The sequence below is a fragment of the Theropithecus gelada genome, chromosome 3, assembly GCF_003255815.1.
Source record: "Theropithecus gelada isolate Dixy chromosome 3, Tgel_1.0, whole genome shotgun sequence".
NCBI classification, from domain to species: Eukaryota; Metazoa; Chordata; class Mammalia; order Primates; family Cercopithecidae; genus Theropithecus; species Theropithecus gelada.
The window spans coordinates 85,140,896-85,164,210 of NC_037670.1; the positions used below are offsets into that span (position 1 = coordinate 85,140,896).

Genomic DNA, 23,315 nt, shown 5'->3' on the forward strand with positions numbered 1-23,315 from the left:
GGTCAAAGAAGGGAATTATTTTCCTCCCAGTTACAGATAGGGACCTTGCACTCTGTACAGGTTTTTGGAAACGTTGCCAGCATGCCCAGAAACATGAAAGAGCCCAGATGGAAATGATCCAATTCCTGTGCTTTCAACTCCATGGGTTACTGGGTAGAGTGAAAAAAAAAAAGGTCAAAGTCAAATTTGTTGATTGTGCTCCTCAGATTGGGGTTCGCATTTCCCTACCTACTCCATACACATCCTCTTTCCTGCTTTATCGCCATTCTCCAAAGGCTATATAGTTTTGCTTTGGTGCGGTCATGACTTCCAACCCTTTGGTGGAGTCAGTGGAGATGAGAAGGCCTGCAATTACCCTCAAGGGGTTTACAGACTCGAATAGGTACACCAAGAACTGACAGAAGAATGATTGTCTGTCTCTCCGCACGGTGCAGAGGCTCACGCCTGTAATCCCCAGCACTTTGGAAGGCCGAGGCTGGCGGATCACTTGAGGCCAGGAGTTTGAGACCAGCCTGGGCAAAATGGCGACACCCCGCCTCTACTAAAAGTGACAAAAAATTAGCCGGGTGTGGTGGCGCACGCAGGCCTGCAGTCCCACCTCACCTACTCCGGAGGCTGAAGTAGGAGAATCACTTGAACCCGGGAGGCGGAGGTTGCAGTGAGCCGAGATCGCACCACTGCACTCCAGACTGGGTGACAGACTCCGTCTCCAAAGAAGAAAAAAAAAAAAAAAAAAAGGACTGTCTTTCTAATACACATACATATACTACTACTTTCTGGATTTTATATTTAGTTTTGCTTACAAAATGGATTTAGGCTGTAGAATTTTCAAGTATTAGAGAAATACTTGAAATAGAAAGTGCAAGTTTCCAGTAATTCTTCCCTTCAAAGATAATGTTACCAACTTCTTTTCCTACTATTTTTAGAATTTATTGAGAAACTGTTGTGTTAAACAAAATCAAATGAATTTAAAAGTTATTACACACATGGTAGCTTTCTGAGTGTTTTTCAAGCTGCGAGTCAGTTTTGTCCTTTTAAACACGCAATACAGCTCTCCATAGGACGGTTCTGGGGACAGGTTTTCCAAAGAGGCGGGAGCGAGAGACGGCCACCTGCTCCCACACGCCCTCTGCTTTGGTAAACAAGGAGACTCCCGCCCGCAGGCTGTAAACGAGGCACGAGCTTGGGGGCAGAGCCAGGGCGCCTGACGCCGCTGTTCAAAAAGACCTCTTATTGGTCCTTCGCGCAGCGGCGGATCTGGGAGTTCTGATTGGTCTGTTTCCCTGTCCGTAAGGGGATTGACAGGCTCTGCCGCGTCAGGCCGCTCCTCTCGGCTCCGCGCTCCTTCTCTCGCGCGTGGGCACCCGCCCCCGAGCGGTGAGAGCGCGTGCGCGCGCGGGTTTTTCCGTGGCCGAGCCAGCTAGTCCCGCTGCACACGCTCGCCGTCTGTGGGCCCTCCAGGAGGCGGCGGCGGTCACCGCGGGGAGGAGGGGCGGGGGCAGCATGGCAGCCTCCTTACGGCTCCTCGGAGCTGCCTCCGGTCTCCGGTACTGGAGCCGGCGGCTGCGGCCGGCAGCCGGCAGCTTTGCAGCGGGTAAGGACCTCACGCCTCCTCCCCCTTGTCCTTCTTTCGGCCGCTCGCTTCTTCTGTCCAGACGGCCGAAGAAGTCTTTTCTCGGGAGGTGCTGCGCTTGGGCTGGGGCTTAAAAACCAGTATTTTGGCTGGTCCTAAAGGCCTGTCCTCTTCTCCGGCCGCCACTCCGCGAGTACCCCCCTCTGCCTTACCTCCCTTTCTCCCCGGCTCCTGATGAACGGGTTCAGCGCCCTTTTCGGTATTTAGGAAGAGGTGGGGAAGAGCTTGCGCTGAAGGGAAGAGTATTTGGGACCGCGGCATGCTGCTTTGGAGTTAGGACTCCGAGGACTTTTGGAGGGCCCAACTCCAGGGGCAACCCCGCACTCACCCCAGCGACCCCTGGCCTTTCAGCGCCCCCAGGGTGCACCTTGGGTTGGGGACACAGTTGGGCAGCAGGGCCTGATGTTTAACCACTTGAGTACGAGGGAATGGCCTTATTACACAAGCGGTGTCTGTACAAGCCAGGCAGTAAATCTTCCAGCAAAGTTTGAGTCAGCCTTGACCAGCAAGCCGGGCTTCCCCCCTCTGCTGTAACTGTGCCATCTAAAAAATGTCATTTCTGTCAAATTATGAACCAAAGCATGTTCAGCGTCCTCAAGATTGTGGGCGGAATTTATCCTGCCTCCCTTCTTTCATACTATTGTAAATTGTGGAAGCTAGCCATGGATTTATGAAGAGACAGTTTTTAGAGCCAGGATGAAGATCCACAGTCTTTCATATTCCGCACGAGGGACATGAGGCCCCTTGGATAAGTGAATCAGGATATTCCCAGCAAGATCTAGGAAGTAGTTCTCAGTTCTACCTAATTCCTTCACTTTCTATCACACCAAGACTCCTCTTTAATTGAAAAATTGGTTGATTTGTGGGGACACTGCCGTTTTCTTCTTGTGAAAGTTTGAGAGTTGTAACAGTGCACCTTGTAGCAAGATGATACTGAGGATTAACCACAAAAATATCTTGGCATTAATTTTTTCTAATGTTTGGTTAAAAAAGTGTGGTAGGTTAGGATTTGAGCCTCCCCCATCCTGCCCTTTTTTTTTTTTTTTTTTTTTTGAGACAGGGTCTCTGTCGCCCAGACTGGAGTGCGGTGGCCCAATCACACTGTTCACTGCAGCCTCGACCTCCTGGGCTTAGGTGATCCTCCCACTACCTCAGCCTCCCGAGTAGCTGGGATTACAGGCATGTGCCACCATGCCCGTCCAGTTTTTGTATTTTCACAAGGGACAGGGTTTTGCCATGTTGCCCACGCTGGTCTTGAACCCCTGGGCTCAAGTGATCCTCCCAGAGTGCTGGGAATATAGGCATGAGCCACCGTGCCTGGCCGGGAATTGTAAGAACTTTTAAAATTCTTAACAGCTTGCCATTCTCCCCCTCAGTGAAACCTCTGAATTTCGTTTCTGGTTGGAGGACAGAGGCTTGGCGAGATGCAAGAGAGCACGTGTCTGATACAGAACCACAGTAACAAGATAAAAACTCAGAATATGCCAAACCTGAATGTAATCACTATTTGAACTTATATATTGAGCTACAAAAATGCTCCTGACTTTTGAGATAACCTTAAAAAAAAAAAGACGCTTTTCCACAGTAGCAGCACTTTTCACATGAATTCACAATTCTTTCAGTTCTAATTAGCCAAGGAAGACATATTTGCTGTTTAGTGGTTTTACAAGGTGTTCTAATGGTATTTTAATGAACCCTTGATGTACCTTTTAGCGTTATGAAAGTTCTTACCAGTTCATGGTGAAAGAGCCTGAGGCCTAAGACTAATAGGTGCCTCTGTAAACTGGGAGGTCCTACCTCAAGAGTGCTGATTAGACTACTTTGGCATATGGTCTTGTACTTTGGGTTCTTTGGCCCAAAGATATTGTAAGAATGTAGATTTCTGATAAATTTTAAATAGTTCTTTTGTGACAAAGTGATTAGATCACCTCACCAATTGTTTTTTTCTCTGGAATTCTTTTTTTTTTTTTTTTTTTGAGATGGAGTCTCGCTCTGTTCCCCAGGCTGGAGTGCAGTGGCGTGATCTTGGCTCACTGCAAGCTCCGCCTCCCGGGTTCACGCCTTTCTCCTGCCTCAGCCTCCCGAGTAGCTGGGACTACAGGTGCCCACCACCACGCCCAGCTAATTTTTTGGTATTTTTTAGTAGAGACGGGGTTTCACCTGCTAGCCAGGATGATCTCCATCTCCTGACCTCGTGATCCGTCCGCCTCGGCCTCCCAAAGTGCTGGGATTACAGGCGTGAGCCACCGCGCCCGGCCTTTCTCTGGAATTGTTTTAAACATTTAAATTTCTGTTAATTTGGGTTTACTGCAAAAGTGTTAACTTTTTTGACATTAGATTCTTAAAGAGTAGAAAAAAATCTACCTGCAAGTTTGGAGTCAAATGACATTAAGAAAAAGAACCATGTTCAGGCTGGGCGCGGTGGCTCACGCCTGTAATCCCAGCACTTTGGGAGGCCGAGGCGGGCGGATCACGAGGTCAGGAGATAGAGACCATCCTGGCTAACACGGTGAAACCCCGTCTCTACTAAAAAATACAAAACAAAATTAGCCGGGTGTGGTGGCGGGTGCCTGTAGTCCCAGCTACTCGGGAGGCGGAGGCAGGAGAATGACCTGAACCCGGGAGGCGGAGCTTGTAGTGAGCTGAGATGGGGCCACTACACTCCAGCCTGGGTGACACAGCGAGAGTCCGTCCCAAAAAAAAAAAAAAGAAAAGAACCATGTTCAAATAATAATGTGTGATGTTCTGAATTCTCTTGGATATTTGTAGTATGTTTAAGATGTTTATATCATACAAATGATAATATAAGGATCTATATAATTTATTTACTGTTTAAAAAAATGAAACCTGAAAGTTGCCAGTTGTAGCACATCTTTTTAATTTTTTTATAAATACGTTTTAGAGACAGGTCTCCCGGTGTTGTCCAGGCAGGAGTACGGTGGCACCTGCTTAGCTCATTGCAACCTTGAATTCCTGGACTCAAGTGATCTTCTGCCTCAGCTTCCCAAGTAGTTAGGATTGCAGGGGTGCACCACCATACCTAGCTAATTAAAAAAAATGTTTTTTGAGACAAGGCTAGTAGCCTACTACGCTGGTCTAGAACTGCTGGCCTGAAGCCATCCTCTTGCCTTGACCTCCTTAAGTGTTGGGCTTGCAGGCATTAGTCACTGTGCCCAGCCTGCCACATCTTAATTTTTAAATGTTTGTATGTTTGTTTATTTATTTATTTATTTATTTGAGATGGGGTTTCTCTCTCTCTTGCCCAGGCTGGAGTGCAGTGGTGCAATCATGGCTCATTGTCACCTCAACCTCCTGGGCTCAAGCAATCCTCCTGCCTCAGCCTCCCAAGTAGCTGGGACCACAGGTGCACACCACCACGCCTGGCTTTTTTTTTTTTTTTTTTTTTTTCGTGGAGATGGAGTCTCACCATGTTGCCTAGGCTGGTCTTGAACTCCAGGAGTCAACTGATCCTCCTACCTCAGCCTCCTAAAGTACTGGGATTACAGGCATGAGCCGCTGTACCTGAGCGTAATTTTAAAATACTTAAAGCATTGAAAGGGAAATAGAGGAATGAGAAATATTAAATTGTATGTATATTACTATTTCATCACCTGTTTGATACAATTGTGTATGTTATTTTACAAGGTAATTAAATTTAGTTTCAGACTTATTTGTACAGAGAAAAAAATCTATGGATGTAGGCCCTCTACAAAATGTCTTGTTGTGACTCTCCAGCTTGTACATGGAAAAATAAATCACATCAGATCATCTTGAAGTGACCACCTGACCAAAGGTAGAATGGAAAAATTAGCATCATGTATAGAAACAGGAATACAATTTTTAATATTATTGGTCCTTCTGTATACATGAAATTTACTTTCAAAGTAGCATAACTCATTGGATAAATCAAATATATAATGGCAGTTTTTCCCTTTACCTTAGCTTCTGGGGCTGCACATGAAGTTCTGAAAAGCTGCTTGTGGTCCTGGGACTAAAAGTTGACCCTAAACTTGTGAAATTACATAAGGAGCGTATTTATTACTAAAATAAGTTAACAGAGACCATAAAGGCCTTTATAGAGAAAGTCCTCACCCTTAGTTTAGTAACTCTTAATAGTAAAGCAGATAGAGTGCTTATGATGCAGTATTATGTGGTAAAATAGACATACATTGTATAGAAAACCTAATGATACCATGAAAAATGCAGTCAAAAGACTGAAGGTCCATGCAAAATGTTTTTATTTTTGTGTAATGAGATTGTTTCCCCTTATGACTATATACTTTTTCATTCTAGTTTTCTACAATGAAAATGCATTACTTTGAATAGAAAAGAAGCCTCAGAAATGTAAAGTAATTAACTTGTTACCAGTTTTTGCATTTTGACACTTAGTGAAACCTGGTTTTTGGTAGCACTTAAGGTTGTCAAGATACGGATAACTCCCCTTGTTACATTGGAGAAAGAGGTCATGATTGGTAAATTTGCATCTATAAATTTAGAAACAAACTTTGCCAAGTTTTCTAGCTAGTTTCTTTACATTGGTCCTCAGTAATAGACACTAATGCTAGTTTCTTAACCGGTCAACCAGTATCACCTTTGTATTTTGTTGATTGATTTTCTCCCAGTTTGGTTTTATTTATGTTTTAACTCTACTTTTTCCACACTCTACTGTCAGAAGTTATTTTAAAGAGAGATGCGTTATTTAGGTTTGAAAGTTTTTTGGGCAATAATCATTCCATTATGCTCATGGATTTCTGCTCCTTTGGTTGCAACTTCTTTTGTATTTGCCAAGTGCTTATTCAGGTGCTTCACCTTAACTAAAAGCTTTCTTTCCCCAGATACAGGGCTTCTCCTACAGGCATCTATTCCTTTTTCTATCTCTTTGACTCTTACTTCTAACCCACTAGGCAAAATGGGGCAGTTGGCATAGGACTTCACGTGTACTGCTACTTCTTGACCAATTTTAGTAAGAGTAAGTAATACGTATTATCTGTCATGTGTCAGGCACTGTTGAACGCTTTATATGCATTATCTCAAGTAATCTTTACAATAACCTTCTGAAGTAGGTACTTTTATTGATCAAACAATGTCTTGAGAAGTTAAGTAACTTGTATACATCTGAGAAGTGAAATTATCTGGATAGGAACCTAGGCCTTCCCAACTCAGATAAAATTTTAAACATTATCACTATCAATAAATAACTTCTTCTCTTTTGACATCAGGTCATCTAATTATACTGCCCTTTCTTTAACTTTGCCACAGGCAAAGATGAAATAAAGAGAGTTGAGCCCTTTGAAAACTTTATCTTCATTCACATTCATGTTGGCCCATCCAACATGGCCTCATTGTTCTTCACTTCTTCAGCTTTAGTAACAAACATCAGCACTCTACTTGAGCTTCTCTAGGATCTTAGTAGTAGGAGTGATTCTCTTGCCGAGATTTCACCAGCAGAACTAGTCTTCTGGTTGATTTAACCCCCTCTGTGATTCTTGTTCTAACAAACATAATGTTACATAATGCTCATCACCTGGTCCTTTGACTCCCTCCGTTTTCCTCCAAGTACATAGACATACTTTCTTGTTTCCTCATTTCGTTAGGTCTCTCTCTAGGTTTGTCTGTATCCAGTCTCAAACTTATTTATAATTAGGAATTTCACTGATGCCTAATACTATTTTTTTCAGCCTCTTGTTGTATTTCTTGATAAATCCGTTGTTGTGGTCTGTTTGTGCCTTTCCCCAGCTGTCACTTAGCTTAGTGGTATTGAGAGTCATAGAAGTTTGCTGATTAGATACAATGCTTTCATTAATTTCTTGTTCATTCCCCATTACATTTGCAGACTTTCCACAGCATTTCTAGAACTTTAACTTAGGGCTGGCAGCTCCTGAACTAGTCATTTGGCAGAAGGATGACATTACCATGTATTAGTTTAGGCAGTTTGGAACTTGACCTCGGATCTAGGGGAAAGAATATTAGAGAGTCAACCTGCAATGTGTAATGATTGCTGTGACACTGTTTACCTTTACACAATCCACTTTTATCAGCATCATTACTTTGTAATTGCTTTAGAACTGGCTTTTATTCCCATATGCCTATTTGATGAAACTTACCTAGTTTATTATTCATTCACATGGCATATATTAAATTTCACTGTGCCACTTTATGTATTTAATTTCATTATAAAAGTAGTTACAAAAGTTACATGCTCATGGTAAAAAAAATGGGAAAGGTTATAAAATGTAATATTTTCTTCAACTCTGACCCAGTAGTCCAACTCTTCAGGTGTAAGTACTGTTTCTTGTGTCTCCATACAGAAAATCAGAAAACTTAATGCGTATGTATCCTTTTTTCTCCTCTCATACTCTATCTTATAGATAATGTTCAGCGTTTTGTGGGGTTTTTTTTCCCACTTAATAACTTATCCTGGAGATTTTTTCCTATAATTTTAGATAAATATATCACCTTTTTTTTTAAACATTTGCACATTTCATTGTGTTATTTACTGTGAATTATCAAGTGCCCTACAATGTATATTTAGTTATGAATTAAGTGCCCTATTAATATATAATTAGTTATGAATGAAGTGCCTTATTAATATATAGTTATTTGCAGTTTTTTGGCTGTTACAAGCAGTGGTGTAATAAACTGTATCTTTGTGTTGTTCAGAATTTAATACATAGTAGGGATTGCTATGGCCCTTAGTTGGGCACCTTTTTTGTGAATAAAATTGTATTGGAACACAGCCATACCCATTTGTTTGTATGTTGTCTATGGCTGCTTTCAAACTAGAGTAGATGAATGAAATAGTTGTAACAGAATGAAATAGTTGTAAATAGATGAATGTAATAGTTGTAATAGTTGTGAGCCTTATGGCTCACAAAGCTGAAAATAATTTACTGCCTGACCCTTTAAGACAAAGTTGGCTGGCCCCTCATGTGTACTATATATTCTTAGAAATGGAATTGCTGGGTCAGAGAGTATGCATGTTTTAAATTTAAATTTTAAATAAAAGTTCAATTTTTTTTTTTTTTTTTTGCCAAATTACCATCCAAAAGGTTGACCTAATATACAGTTGGACAGTATATGAGAGCATATGTTTTCATCAGTTATTTCTTACCAAGAGCAGTTTTTACCAAAGAAATAAAACTTATCCAACAGGTGAAAAATAGTATTACATCATTTTGTTTTGCATTTCTCTAATTATGACAAGTTGGGTATATATTTAGAGGGTTTTTGGGGGGGTAATTTACAAATTTTCTGTTGTCATTTCGTGATTTTTGCCTACTTAAAAAAACTATATTTTCTTCCAGATTTTAAAGTTATTTTACATATAAAACAAAGTAGCCCTATTTTTTGTTATGTGTTGGAGTATTTTTCTTGTTATTTGTATTTTATCTGTTTGTGATATTTTTTCCACATAGACGTGCTAAACTTTTCCCCTTTGTTTTATTATGAAAAATATGAAGCAGAAAGTATTGAAAGAATAATATAACTGGCATCCATATACTCTTTCCTTAGAAACAACAGTTGTTAATATTTTGCCACATTATCTTTTTTTGTTCCACATATATACCTATTCCACTTGAATGTAAATTGCTGACATGACACTTTAACCCTAATGCTTCAGCATGAATCTAAGAATGAGGATATTCTATGTAACCAAACTATCATTGTCCTACCTAAGCCAATTAGCAGCAATTCCATGGTATCATCTAATGTACAGTTTATATTCAAGATTTCATTATTTTTTTAAGAAAGTCCAGCTTTTTTTTAAAAAGGATCTATTCAGACTTCCTACTTTACATTTGATTAATCTATCACTTTAGTATTTTTTAATTGAGAACTGTCTTGTTTGATTCTATAAATATGATACTGACTTTTTAAAAACAGCTTTGTTAGCAATATAGTGACATACGATAAATTGTACATAAAGTATACAATTTGGTAAGTTTTGATGTATATAAGCCAGTGAAGCTATCATCACAGTCAGGATAGTGTGGCTTGGTGCGGTGGCTCACGCCTACACTCCTAGCACTTTAGGAGGCTGAGGCCTGTTGATTGCTTGAGCTCAGGAGTTTGAGACCAGTCTGGCCAACATGATGAAACCTCTTCTCTACAAAAAAATACAAAAATTAGACGGGCGTGGTGGCATGTGCCTGTAGTCCCAGCTACTTGGGAAGCTGAAGTGGGATATCTGAGCTTGGGAAGTTGAGGCTGCAGCGAGCTGTGATCACGCCACTGCACTCTAGCCTGGGCGACAGAGTGAGACCCTGTCAAAAAAAAAAAAAAAAAAAAGGTAAACATATCCATCACCATATCCCTGAGATTTATTCATACCTGTGGAATATAGAATATTTGTATATTTTTCCTGGTTATAGATTTCTAGCTTGACAGTTGTTTTTTCCTTCTAGTGTTTAAAAAATGTTGCACCACTGTCTTCTCACTTGCATTGTTTCTGATGAAAAATCTGCCTTTATCCTTATCTTTTTCCCTTTCTACATAGTGTGTCTTTTTTCCTGTGGCTGCTCTTATGTGTTTGATTGTGATGTGTCTTGGTATGGTTTTCTTCACGTTTTTTGTGTTGGGGTTCATCCAGTTCCTTGGATGCATGGGGTGTTTGTAGTTTTCATCAACTTTGGAACGTTTTTGGCCATTCATTCTTCACATATATTTTCTGCCCCACTTCTCTCCCCTCGTTTGAGGACTCGAGTTACATATGTGTTTGGGTGGTTGAAGCTGTCTCACAGCATATTGATGCTCTCTTTATTTTTTAAATTGTTTTTTTTTCTCTGTGTTTTAAATAGTTTCTATTGATTTATCTTCAAGGTTATTAATCTTTGGTATCTATTCTTTGGTTAATCTTCTGGTATAATTTTCATCTCACACATTTTATTGGTAGATTTCATCTCAAGAAATTTAATTTGGATTGGTAAAAATATCTTTCATAATTCTACCTTTGGAATATATGGACTACAGTTATAATTTTTAATGTCCTTGTTTCCTGATTCTAACATCTGTTTCAGCTTAGGGTTGGTTTTGACTTTTGAGTATACACATTCTCTTGGGCTTCAGAGAGGTTCAGCTTTTGACCTTCAGCCTCTTTATACTCATCTGGTGATTTTATTAGCTTTTACAGATTTCATCTCTTACTTTGAGACAGGTGGCTACCATGTATATCTCTTTTTTCTCATCCTATAACTGAAACCTTGGTCATGATATTTCTAATAGTCTGTTGGACGTCTTTCAGCTCATTGACAGTTCATCGTTGCCTTGTGTAAAACTGAGCCAGATCTCCTTGATTTTTTCACTTAGGTATTGATAACGTTATTCTCTTGCTGTCATTTTGGACCTCACCCTTATTTTAGCTTATAATCCAATCCATTGTTTCTGTCTTTGAAGTATTTTTTATACCTGTCTTTTCCTGTGGCTACCACACTTTATTAACTTTGACTTTGTTATGGACTGAAATTTTATGTCCCTACAAAATTTTTATGTTGAATTCCTTTTTTTTTCTTTTTTGAGATGGAGTCTTGCTCTGTCACCCAGGCTGAAGTGCAGTAGTACAATCTTGGCTCGCTGCAGCTTCCACCCCCCTGTGTTCAAGCGATCCTCCTGCCTCACCCTTCTGAGTAGCTGGGATTACAGGCGCATGCCACCATGCCTGGCTAATTTTTGTATTTTTAGTAAACACTGGGTTTCACCATGTTGTCCAGGTTGGTCTCAAACTCCTGACCGCAGGTGATCCACCCACTTTGGCCTCCCAAAGTGCTGGGATTATAGGCGTGAGCCAATGTGCCTGGCCAAAATTCGTAACCCTCAATATAATGATATTAGGAGCTCGGCCGTTTGGGAGGCAATTAGATCATGCAGGTAGAGCTCCTGTGAATAGGATTAGCGCGCTTATACAGAGAGACGTGAGAGCTGCTTCTCTTTCTGCTCTCTACCGTGTGAGGATACAGTGAGAAAATGGCCATCGGGAAACGAGTAAATGGACCTACCAGACACTGGATCTGCTGCCACCTACATGTTGGACTTCCTGGCCTCCAGAACTATGAGAAATAAGTGTTCGTTATTTAAGCCATTATGGTATATTTGTTATAGTAGCTCAAACTAAGGCATCTAGAGGATTACCGTTGCTTTTATATTGGTCTGCTTGCCTCCAGACTCTTTAAGTTCATTCATTGTGCACTGCTGCCTCTTTTCTGTTCCTAAAGTATTAAGTCTCATCTGTCATTTCTCTTGTCCACCATTTCAGTAACTACCTCTTGCCTACAAAATACCAGTTGTTTAGCATCCTTCCATCCTTCCACATTATGGTTGCATTTTTAAAAAAATCTTAATCTCTTGCTGTTTTGTTTCTTTGTGCATTCTTTAGGAAGAATAGAGGGCAGTATCATACAGTGTTTACAAGTGGAGACTCTAAAATTAGAATGTCTGGATTTGAATCTTGGCATTACAACTTAGTAAAGTATTGGGTATTTTACTTCAGCTCACTAAGCATCAGGGTTCTCAGCTGTAAGATGGGCTTCATATATAGCATATGGTAATAAGTCTGTTTATAAAGTGCTTAGTACAGTGTCTGGCATGTAGTAAAATTACAGCAAGTATTAACTATTACTGTCATTTCTTCATGGCCCTTCTAGTTCCTTGTGTATATTCATTTTCCTTTTTCTATTTGGAACTTTTTCTCCTTACCCTCCTATCCATTTGAAATCCTACCCCTTGCTTAATATCCAGGTCAGATGCCACCTTCCTCAAGTTCCCACACCTTGAATTCTCATTTTTCATCAGCATTCTGTTTTTATCCTTAACTGTCTTATGTCAGTGTTTATGTACATGGTTTATTTCTTCTTGGGTTTTAAGCTTGTTGAAGGCAAGGACTGTGTCTCTTACCTTCCTTGGCATCTCTTTTGGTACATGTGATAGTTGCTTAATATTTGTTGAATTTGTGAATGAATTGTGGTTCTACCTGACTGTACTTATGAAGTGTTTGACCTAGGGTGAATTGCCTGTTAAATTAACTGTCTTTAAATTATAATCTTCCTAGTTTCTAACGTTTTTAGATTGCTAAATTATACCTTTTCAACCTTAACACAGTAGTCAGGCACAGTAATGCCACATTTTCTTTCTGGCTATTATTGCTAGTTTGTTTGTGAGCATTAGTTAGAGTTCTCGATGAAGTGTACTCATTTTTTTTAATATCAAAATAAAATTTCAATTAGGTGTCACTTTTCTGTTACTGAATTCCTCGTGGGCCAGAAAGACAAATTATACCAATGTACTATTATATCAGTGTATTAAACTTAGCACCTGTTAAATGATGTTGCACAGAAATGACACCCACATTTAATGGGAGTGTTAGTCAATCATTAAGTTAAAGGAATTAAATATGCTTCTAACCCAAGAAGACCTCTAGTTCGTAAGCATTAGGGCTTCAAATAATTTGCTTTTAACAAGTCTCATTCCATTCAGATTCAATTCAGGGAAGAGCAGATTAAGTTCAGTTGAGGGGACCTGAAACTTAAAAGAGGGACTGTGATTAGTTGTTGCACTACAAATTTTAAAGCTGGAGTTCTTGAAAGAAAAAAGAAAAATAATTCTGGGAAATGAAAGGGCAAGGAGAGTTATTTCTCTTTCTTCCCTCACTAGACTGAGCTTTTAAAGGACAGGGACCATACATTGCTTGTGTCTATCTCTGAGCTCTGTCGTAGTACTTCATGCAATTAATATTTGTTGAGTGGAGTTCTCAATCTAGAAAGTGAAAAATTGCATCTAATGTTATTTCCATAGTAATGTAAAGCCTCCCCACTCTGTAACGCATTACTTTGATTCATATGCCCACAGAGTAATTTCAAAAAGTCTTATATGAAAAAGAATAAATAAAATCTGTATAGTTTTTAAGGCTTTTTTTTTTTTTTTTAAATGACAGTCTGGTCAACAGAGTGAAACCCTGTCTCTATTAAAAGTACAAAAATTAACCAGGCGTGGTGGTACGTGCCTGTGATCCCTGCTACTCCAGGGGCTGAGGCGTGAGAATTGCTTGAACCCAGTAGGCAGAGGCTTCAGTGAGCTGAGATTGCATCACTACCCTCCAGCCTGGGTGACAGAGCAAGACTCCATCTCAAAAAAAAAAATAAATAAATAAAATAAATAAATAAATAAAATAAGGAAGTTTCTCTTTTCTGAAAGTTCAGAGTTGTTAGACCAAAGTCCTGATACTGTTATGCTTGCCATTTAAAGCCTATGGAAGTGTCTCCGCTTTCTCCCCCAGGACCACCTTTATAAACCGATGATTCCATTCTACTGGGTTTAACATCTTTTTGAAATTTTTTTTTGTTTTTTGTATCATTGGAGGAGATGGTTTCTGTAACTGTGGGAGTGGGAAGGTGAAAAGCTTTTCCATTCTTGGAGCTGGTCCAAGACATAGGTCTTATTGAATACTTCTGTCTTTTATACACATTATTAAGGGAGATAATATAGAATACTTCACATTATAAGTGAATCACATATTAGGTGTTTTGTAAATGATAATGTTATTTAGTTTAGTGTTAAAAATGGTAAAGGAATGTTATACAGGTAGAAAACAGGAAAAATGCTTAAAATTTTGTGACTGTGCCCCAGAAAACTAAATAATTAGAAGTTAGTCTGCCTGCACATTGTTGATAACTTTAAATGTGGTTAGGTCCATTAGTTTAAAATTAACCTTTTAAAAGTTAGTGGGTTTTTTTTTTTTTAAATAAATGTATTATTATTTTGTGTATTTTTGAGATGGGATCTCATTGTGTTGCCTAGGCTGTTCTAAAACTCCTGGGCTTGAGCGGTCCTCCTGCCTCAGCCTCCCAAGTAGCTAGGATTATAGGTGCGCACCACTGCACCTGGTCCTAAAAGTTTCTTTTAGTTAAAAAAAAAAAAACCTAACAATTGACTTGCTAATATTAAATGAATGTTTACAATAAAAAATATTATTTGCCCCTATTGAAAATAATGTATTGAAATCAGTGTGTTCTAGGTCAGTGGCTTCAAAGACTCCAGTTGGATTCATTGGACTGGGCAACATGGGGAATCCAATGGCAAAAAATCTCATGAAACATGGCTATCCACTTATTATTTATGATGTGTTCCCTGATGCCTGCAAAGAGTTTCAAGATGCAGGTGAACAGGTAAGACCTTTTCTTTAGATTTGTTTTAGATTTTGAGGATTAAAAATGAATGTACATTCAAATAAGTGACAGCTTGTTAGAAGTATACCCAATGGAGTTGTAAACCTGATTCAATGTTAATTTTATATATATGTAAACATCCAACATCCAGATTTGCAGTAAAGGAGAGTTCTCGTCAGACACTCAGGGGTATCTATTCTTTGGCGGGTGACTTGGAACATTTTGCACATTTGGTGAGAGGGCCTTGCTTTAGCTCTATATCAGTTCTCTGAGATAGTAACTTTACTGATTGTGCTGTTAAAGTATTTAGTTTGGTGGAAATAATCTCCTGTGTTATTAAAAGCACAATTGTCTTTAAAACAAGAGTAGACTGAGAGATATAAAGCTTAGTTTGGGTTCTAGTTCAGATAGTTACGTGCTTTCTTACTGGGGGCAAGTTACATCACTTCTGCTGATTTTCTCATTCTTAAAAGGTGAATGATGACAACCTACGCCATTAGGTTGTGAAGCTCAAATGAGAGAATGTATGTGAACATACTTTGTAAACACCATATAGCAGCACTTTGTGCATAATTATTAGTTATTGGCCATAAACCAGGAGACAACCTAAAAACACTATGTCTTGTAATGAAGAGTTGAGTTATAGTGAATCTCTAGTGTTTTGTTTTTAGGCTATCATTCATGTTAAAGAATTTTGGTACTAGAGTTTATCATGTTGGATGATAGTATCTGCTGGTTAAGTCTTGAGTTGTTTGGATTTGTTAAACTTTATCAATAACTCAAATTATAGGAGACCATGTATCAGTATCTGAATATAGAGTTTGTTTTTTCTAGATATGAGGAAATTCTTCTTGGTCAAGTTGTAGAGTGGTAACTGAGGATAGTATGTGACCCCAAAACAGAGAATACTAAAAAATTCCTGAGAAAAAGGTGAGAGAAAAAAATTAGTCAACTTCTAGATAATAGACTTGAAAATAAATACTGATAAATGCTATACCTAGATACAGAACAGCTTTAGGTAACTTAGAGGCCATTTTCACAACTAGATATCTGAATCTTTTCCCTTTCCGTGGTTTTTGTGCCATATGGTAATGGCAGCAGTGTAGTGTTAGGATGGAAGTATGACTTTGAAACTTTACAGCGTAGTGTTGTGGCTGCTTCTGCCTGTTCAGTTGCTGAATATGGATACTATACTCCCAGTACAGCAGGCTTATGGGCTTAATTAATGTAGGGACTTAGTAGCCTTGTTGGAGAAATTTGATCAGTTGTATAGTAGAGAATCTGGGAAAGGTGGCCTTTTACCATCTTCAGAGATGGTGAGCATTTCAAGTTGATATTCAGTCTGAGATGAACCAATTAGTAGTTATTTTGAGGAGATGGTTATTATTTTCTGGGATAACACATCTATTTGGTATTGCCGTTTTACAGTGGTTTATCTGTTAGTAAGAGTAACAAGGGTACTTCATCTCTAAACAGAGGAAATATCTTCAATTAAATACAAAATTTGACCAAAGAGTGGAATAGGAATTGAATGGAGACTATTACCCTAGACCGGCAAAGCAGAAACTTGTGACCTTTTAAATTGTTACCAACACAAGTACTTTCCCTCTATCCCTGTAGCACTTCCAGCTTGTCTGTGGAACAACTGTAATGATCGTCACTGCTTTGTGAATCTCTCCTGTGTTTTCCCAGAATTCTAGAGCTTTCTGATGCTCTACCTGAATTACCTCATACTCTGAAGTTACCAGGCCTACCTCTATTTCCCAACAAGTTTATTATTTCTTTTGTGTTGCTAATTTTAGGTAGGTATGAAGGAAGCCTACCTTAAGAATAAGAGAATCTGGGAAAGGTGGCCTTTTACCATCTTCAGAGATGGTGATTCACCCTGTGTGAATGAGATATTTATTTTGAAATAGATATTTTTGAAATAGATATTTATTTTGAAATAGATATATTTTGATAGATATTTTGAAAGGCAGAGAAAAGAATCTAATACAGTATTTAGTGAGCACCTACTATGTGTCAGGTCTTTTGCTAAATATTTTGTGTATATTATCTCATTTTGTCTTTGCAGCAGAAGTGTTATCAAGAAATTGATGCTTGGAGAAGCTAAATAATATCCCTAACGTTATACAGTGGTTCTTATTATCTGTAGTTTCACTTTCTACAATTTCAGTTACCTATAGTCAAATGTGGTCTGAAAATGTTAAGTACAAAATTCAAGAAATAAACAATTTATAAGTTTTAAATTGCATGCCGTTCTGAGTAGCATGATGAAATCTTGTGCTGTCCTGCTCTGCCCACCCTGGATGTGAATCATCCCTTTGTCCAGTGTCTCCATGCTGTAGACACTCTCTGGCCCATCAGCCGCTTAGTAGCCGCCTCAGTGATTGGCTGTTGTGATATTGCGTGCTTATTTTCAGGTAATCCTTATTTTATTTCATAATGGTCCAAAGTGCAGGAGTAGTGATGCTTGCATATCGTTATAATTGTTCTATTTTATTGTTGTTAATTTCTTACTGTGACTAATTTGTAAATTAAAACTTTATCATAGAAGTGTATATTTAAAGAAAAACTGGCTGGGTGCTGTGTCTCACGCCTCTAATCCCAACATTTTGGGAGGCCAAGACAGGCGGATCACTTGAGGCCAGGAGTTCAAGACCAGCCTGGTCAATGTGGCAAAACCCCGTCTCTACTAAAAATACAAAAATTAGCCAGGCGTGGTGGCATGTGCCTGTGATTTCAGCTACTTGGGAGACTGAGACATGAGAATCACTTGAGCCCGGGAGGCGGAGGTTGCAATGAGCCGAGATTGCACCACTCTGGTCCAGCCTGGATGACGGAGGGAGACTCTGTCTCAGAAAAAAAAAAAAAAAAAAAAAATTAGCTGAGCATGGTTGTGTGTGCCTGTAGTCCCAGCTACTTGGGAGGCTGAGGTGGGAGGATTACTTGAGCCTAGGAGGTTGAGGCTGCAGTGAGCTGTGCGCTGCAGCCTCGGTGATGGAGTGAGACCTTGCCTTAAAAAGGAAAAAAAGAAAAGGAAAACATAGTCTATATATTTATATAGACTATGTTCTATAAACATATAGAACATGAAGTGAAACATATAGACTATGTTCTATAAACATATAGACTATGTTATAGGATTTGGTACTGTCTGTGATTTCAGACATCCACTGCGAGTCTTGGAATGGATACCTCTCAGAGGAAGGGTTACCACTGTGCAGTGAATGAATAGCAAGAGCCAGTGTCTAAACAAAGGTCTTTGACTTTGGAGTTTTGGTTCTTTTAATTACGTGATGTATAGTCACTAATTAGTGAAATTAACGTGAAAGACGTTTTTGAGTGTGTGTGTGTGTGTGTGTGACATCTCTGTTGATGATTCTGAAATGTAGCTACCTGTTAACCTATTTATAAACTAGATTGCTGGAAAATAAAGTGCCTAGATCAGTCAAGCCACTGATTATTTGTCTCCCTTGCCCCTTCTCTTGTGTGGTTCTGTACCCATGGAGTTAGAATTTAATAATAATTATCTATTGTATGGGTTGTTTAGTGGGTTGAATAGTGGCCCACCTCCCCAACCCCCAGTGATGTCCTATAAAATTGTTAGGAGAAAACACAGAGGTAAATCTTTATGACTTTGGATTTGGCGAATGATTCTTAGATATGACATCAAGAGCATGAGCAACAAAATTACAAATAGGTAAATTGGACTTTATCAAAATTAAAAACTTCTTCTCCAAAGAACATCATCAAGAAAGTGAAAAACAATTCACAGAATGTGATAAAATATTTGCAAATCATGTATCTGATAAAGGAATTTGTGTCTAGAATATATGAAGAAGTCTTACAACGGAAACATAAGACAAGTAACTCAATTAAATGGGCAAAGGATTTGAATAGACATTTATCCCAGGAAGATATATGAATGGTCAGTAAACACGTGAAAAGATGCTCAACATCATTAGGCATCATAGAAACGTAATCAGAATAGCTGGGTGAGGTGGCTCACGCCTGTAATCCCAACACTTTGGGAGGCCGAGGCAGGTGGATCACTTGAGGTCAGGAGTTCAAGACCAGCCTGGCCAACATGGTGAAACCCCGTCTCTACTAAAAATACAAAAAAAATTAGCCAAGCGTGATGGTGCGCATCTATAATCCCACCTACTCAGGAGGCTGAGGTGGGAGAATTGCTTCAACCCAGGAGGTGGACGTTGCAGTGAGCCGACATTGCCACCACTGCACTCCAGCCTGGGTGACAGAGTAAGAGTCTGTCTCAAAAAAAAAAAAAAAAAAGTAATTAAAACCATGAGACACACCCACTAGAATCTAGATTAAAAAGTTAGATAGCAAAATGTGTTTGTGAGGTTGTAGAAAAATTGGAGCCCTCATACACTGCTAGTGGAAATGTAAAATGGTACAGCCACTTTGGGAAAGAGTTTGGGAGTTCCTCAAACAATTAAGCATTAGAATTATGCCATGACCCAGGAATTTCACACCTAGCTATATACTCAAGAGAAATGAGAAATTTGTATCCACATGGAAATGTGTATTCAGCAACATTATTCATAATCACGAAAAAGTGGAAACAACCCAAAAATCTATCAGTGGATAGAATGTCCAAACAAAATGTGTTATATCCATACAATGGATGATTATTCAGTAATAAAAAGAAATGAAGTACTAATATTTGCTGCAACATTGATGAACCTTGAAAACATGTTGCGTGAAGGAAGCCAGTCATAAAAGACCACATACTATAGACTTCCCAGGAATGTCCAGAATAAGGAAGTCTGTATAGAGACACAAAGTAGATTAGTGGTTGTTTAGCACTGGGGAAGAGGGAAAGTTGGGCATAGAGGCATGATAGCTAATGCATATAAGGCTTCTTGTTCTTTGTTTTTTTTGAAATGGAGTCTCACTCTCACCAGACTGGAGTGCAGTGGTGCGATCTCAGCCTACTGCAACCTCCGCCTCCCGGGTTTAAGTGATTCTCCTGCCTCAGCCTCCCGAGTAGCTGTGACTACAGGCACGCCCCGCCACGCCCAGCTAATTTTTTTTTTTTTTTTTTTTTTGAGATGGCGTCTTGCTCTGTTGCCCAGGCTGGAGTGCAGTGGCGCAATCTTGGCTCACTGCAACCTCTGCCTCCCGGGTTCAAGCAATTCTCCTGTCTTAGACTCCTGAGTAGCTAGGATTACAGACACATGTCACCACACCCATCTAATTTTTGTATTTTTAGTAGAGATGGGGTTTCACCATACTGGCTAGGCTGGTCTCGAACTCGACCTCAGGTGATCCACCCACCTTGCCTCCCAAAGTGCTGAGATTATAGGTGTGAGCCACCGTACCTGGCCAATTTTTTTTGTATTTTTAGTAGAGACGGGGTTTCACCATGTTGGCCAGGATGGTCTCGATCTCTTGACCCTCGTGATCTGCCCACCTCGGCCTCCCAAAGTGCTGGGATTACAGGCGTGAGCCACCAGGCCCGGCCAGGTTTCTTCTTGAAAAGTTTCTAAAATTGATTGTCATCATGGTTGCATATGTCTGTGAATATGTTAACAGGGCCTTTGGTACACTTTAAATGGGTGAATTGTATGCAAATGATATGTCAGTGAAGCTATTAAAAAATATATATTCAAGTTCTAACTCCTAGTACCTGTGAATGTGACGTTTTTGGAAGCAGGGTCTTTGATGATCTAAGTAAGTTAAGAGAGATCATCCTGGATTTAGGGTGGACCCTAAAGCTAATGACAGGTGTCCTTACCAGAGACAGAAAAGAAGACACAGAGACACAGAGGGGAAGGCCATGTGAAGATGGAGGCAGACATTAGAGTTTCGCTGCTGCCAACCAAGGAATATCAGGAGCCATCAGAAGCTGGAAAAGGCAAAGACGGATCCTCCCCTAGAGCCTTTGTGGGGAGCATGTCTCTCTTGACACCTTGATTTCAGACTTTTGACCTCCAGAGCTGTGAGAGAGTAAATTTCTGTTTTAAGCGACTGTGCTTGTGGTAACTTGTTGCAGCAGCTATGGAAAACTAATGCAGCAAACATTGGGAATCTACAAAATGTGTGGGTTTTGAATCTTTTTTTACCACTTAGTATCTGTGCAATCTTGGGCAAGTTTTTCAGTGTCTCTATACCCTTGTTTCCACATGTATGAAGATTAATCATACTGTTTTCATAGAGTTGTTACAGGGATTAAGTGAGTTAATTATGTATGGAGCTTAAAATAGCATTTGGCACATATTAATCACTGTATGTTAATGTTAACTATAAATTAGTTTCTGTATGCCTTAGTTTCATCTCTGCTGTACACAGCTGTTCCTTTTCTCATGTTCTCCATTCAAATGGTAGTATCAGATATTCTCTTCTTTTCTGTGAAGAAAAGTTACTTTTTATTGCTCTAATCACTATGGGTTAAGGCTACTGTAGACTACCTTAGCAAAACGGGGGATAGGACCTTCATTAAGTCACTAATTTAACATGTTTCTCGAGAACTTTCTATGTGCCAGGCACTGGGAATACAGCTCAGAACAAGATAGTCACAGTCCTTGCCTTTAGGGACCAATAGGGGGTGTTAGATTGTCAAATCACACAAATATGTGATTCCAAACTGTGATAAGTCTAAAGAAAAAGTAAAAGGTCACATTAGTTTTTAATAAAAATCTGTGTTACATTAGGTGAGAGGGTGGTTAGGGGAATTCTCTCTAAAGACTAGATATTTAGGCAGATAGCAAAATAACAAATAGGATTTATCCAGATTAAGAATGAGGACAAAGGAGCAATTTCCTCAAGAAGTGGAGCCTCAGTCTTTGCTGAAGACTGCTACTTTAGGTCATCAGAGATAGCTTGAATAACTACCATATGTCTAGTAGTTTACCTAATGCTCTTGGGGAATAAAACAGGTTGAGTTGGATGTGACAAGGTGTTGGATATGTCTTAGGTGGCAAGACCAACTAATACTGCAAGGAAGTTTCTACTAAAATTGTAATTTGACTATAATTAAGTGCTAAGGCAATTTTTGAGGTAGAAAAAAATAAGCAACTCCTCAGGGTCATTTCATTTCTGATAGGGAATTACAGGATTAATTCCCTATTAATATAAACAGGATTAATTACAGTAAAGATTGCATGTAATCTTTACTCACTCAACAAAGATTGTATTATCTTTGTAGTCTGAAATGAAAGTCATGAAGGACAAGGTCTCCAAGATTCCTGCATAAAAATTTGAGGGTTCCAGGACACAGTCTCAGTTACTGGGTTTTCCTTTTTCTTCTTCCTTGCAATATGTCACTGGTTGTAAAGAAGGAAAGAAGGTGGGTTCTGGGTCAGTGCTCCTCCCAGATTAGTGAATAGCAAAAACTTAGCTTCTTGTGTACAGTTGCCACTCCTCCCCCAATACACAGTGGGGAAAATTCTGTGTGTGGTTCACACTGAGGCAGGAAGCCTGGAAGACAGAATCTTCTTGCCTCTCTTCCTCACATCTCTCGGTCTCTTAAGCATCTTGACTCTAAGAGGTCCTTTGAGTATTGATTTTAACAGCAGTGGAAGGTAGGACAATGTGAAATTCAGATGAAGTGAGAAAGGTAAAGGGTGAAAAAGCTTTGGTCCTGAGGGCAACAGAAAATGAAAGCATTTGTTGATAAGTGATTTATGTTGGCAGCTTAGAGAATGTTTGGAACAGTGGCAACATCATCAGAACAAGTGTGATTTCCTAAGAGCACTACTTTAAAAAGTAATATTAATTTAGATAGGTTCTGATATATTAAAATGTCAACATTCTTATTTCATAGCTATGTTTAGTTTTTTAAAATGTTGGATAAAAGAAAAAATGAATTTCATTCTACTACTATAAGGCCAAGACACAACTTGGGATGAGATGGAGAAGTATGTGTGAAACCTTGAAACTTTTTGCCACAATAGTGCCCTGAAGGGTTTAAAGGTTAAAAAATTCAGGGTATATTTGAGTTGACGCATACATTTTTAAGGATGGGTGTCCATTTCCTCCTTCTGTGTTACTATATCAAGTCAAGCTGATGAAGTGAGAGTCAAAGAAAACAAGCCCATCCCCCAACACCCTGCCAAGATTGCAGAAATGCTGGCTAGTTGATTTCTAATGTCAGCTGTTCTTTCAGTGAGAGATTTGCAGGGAGGAAAATCAGATGTCGTTTTGAAGAAGTGCTTTTCTTTTTTTGAAAGCAAAAACTGAGAATTTATTGTTTCATGTATTCGAAGAGTTGGGGAGTGGTCTGACCTCTGGCAGAGTTGAATTTAGTGACATAGATATAGCCAGATTCTTTTCTTTTCTCTTTGCCTCTTGAGTCTGCTTTTCTCCCTTAGGCTCCTTTCTCCCTTCAAGGTGCAAGATGGCCACCTGCAGTTCCAGGTGAAGAAGTGTTTTAGAATATTATGACCCTGGAGGCTTTTCTTCAAGTTTTAGTAAAACTGTAGTCATGCACCTCATGAGGATGTTTTGGTTATGGACTGCATATAGGATTGTAATAGAGTATTTTTACCATACCTTTTGTA

The 23,315-nt window shown here is 39.3% G+C and overlaps 1 protein-coding gene across 2 annotated transcripts in view; it reads left to right on the forward strand.

Moving 5' to 3' along the window:
* The first annotated feature begins 1,289 nt into the window (after positions 1 to 1,289).
* HIBADH (3-hydroxyisobutyrate dehydrogenase) overlaps positions 1,290 to 23,315 on the forward strand; it is a 141,115-nt gene continuing 119,089 nt past the window's right edge. Inside the window, exons 1-2 of one of the 2 annotated variants that reach the window (XM_025379876.1) lie at positions 1,290 to 1,594; positions 14,627 to 14,787. In XM_025379876.1, coding sequence (XP_025235661.1) covers positions 1,504 to 1,594; positions 14,627 to 14,787 — 252 coding nt within the window. In that variant the 5' untranslated portion in view covers positions 1,290 to 1,503. The remainder of the gene's footprint in view (positions 1,595 to 14,626; positions 14,788 to 23,315) is intronic. The other variant, XM_025379877.1, reaches the window with a different exon arrangement.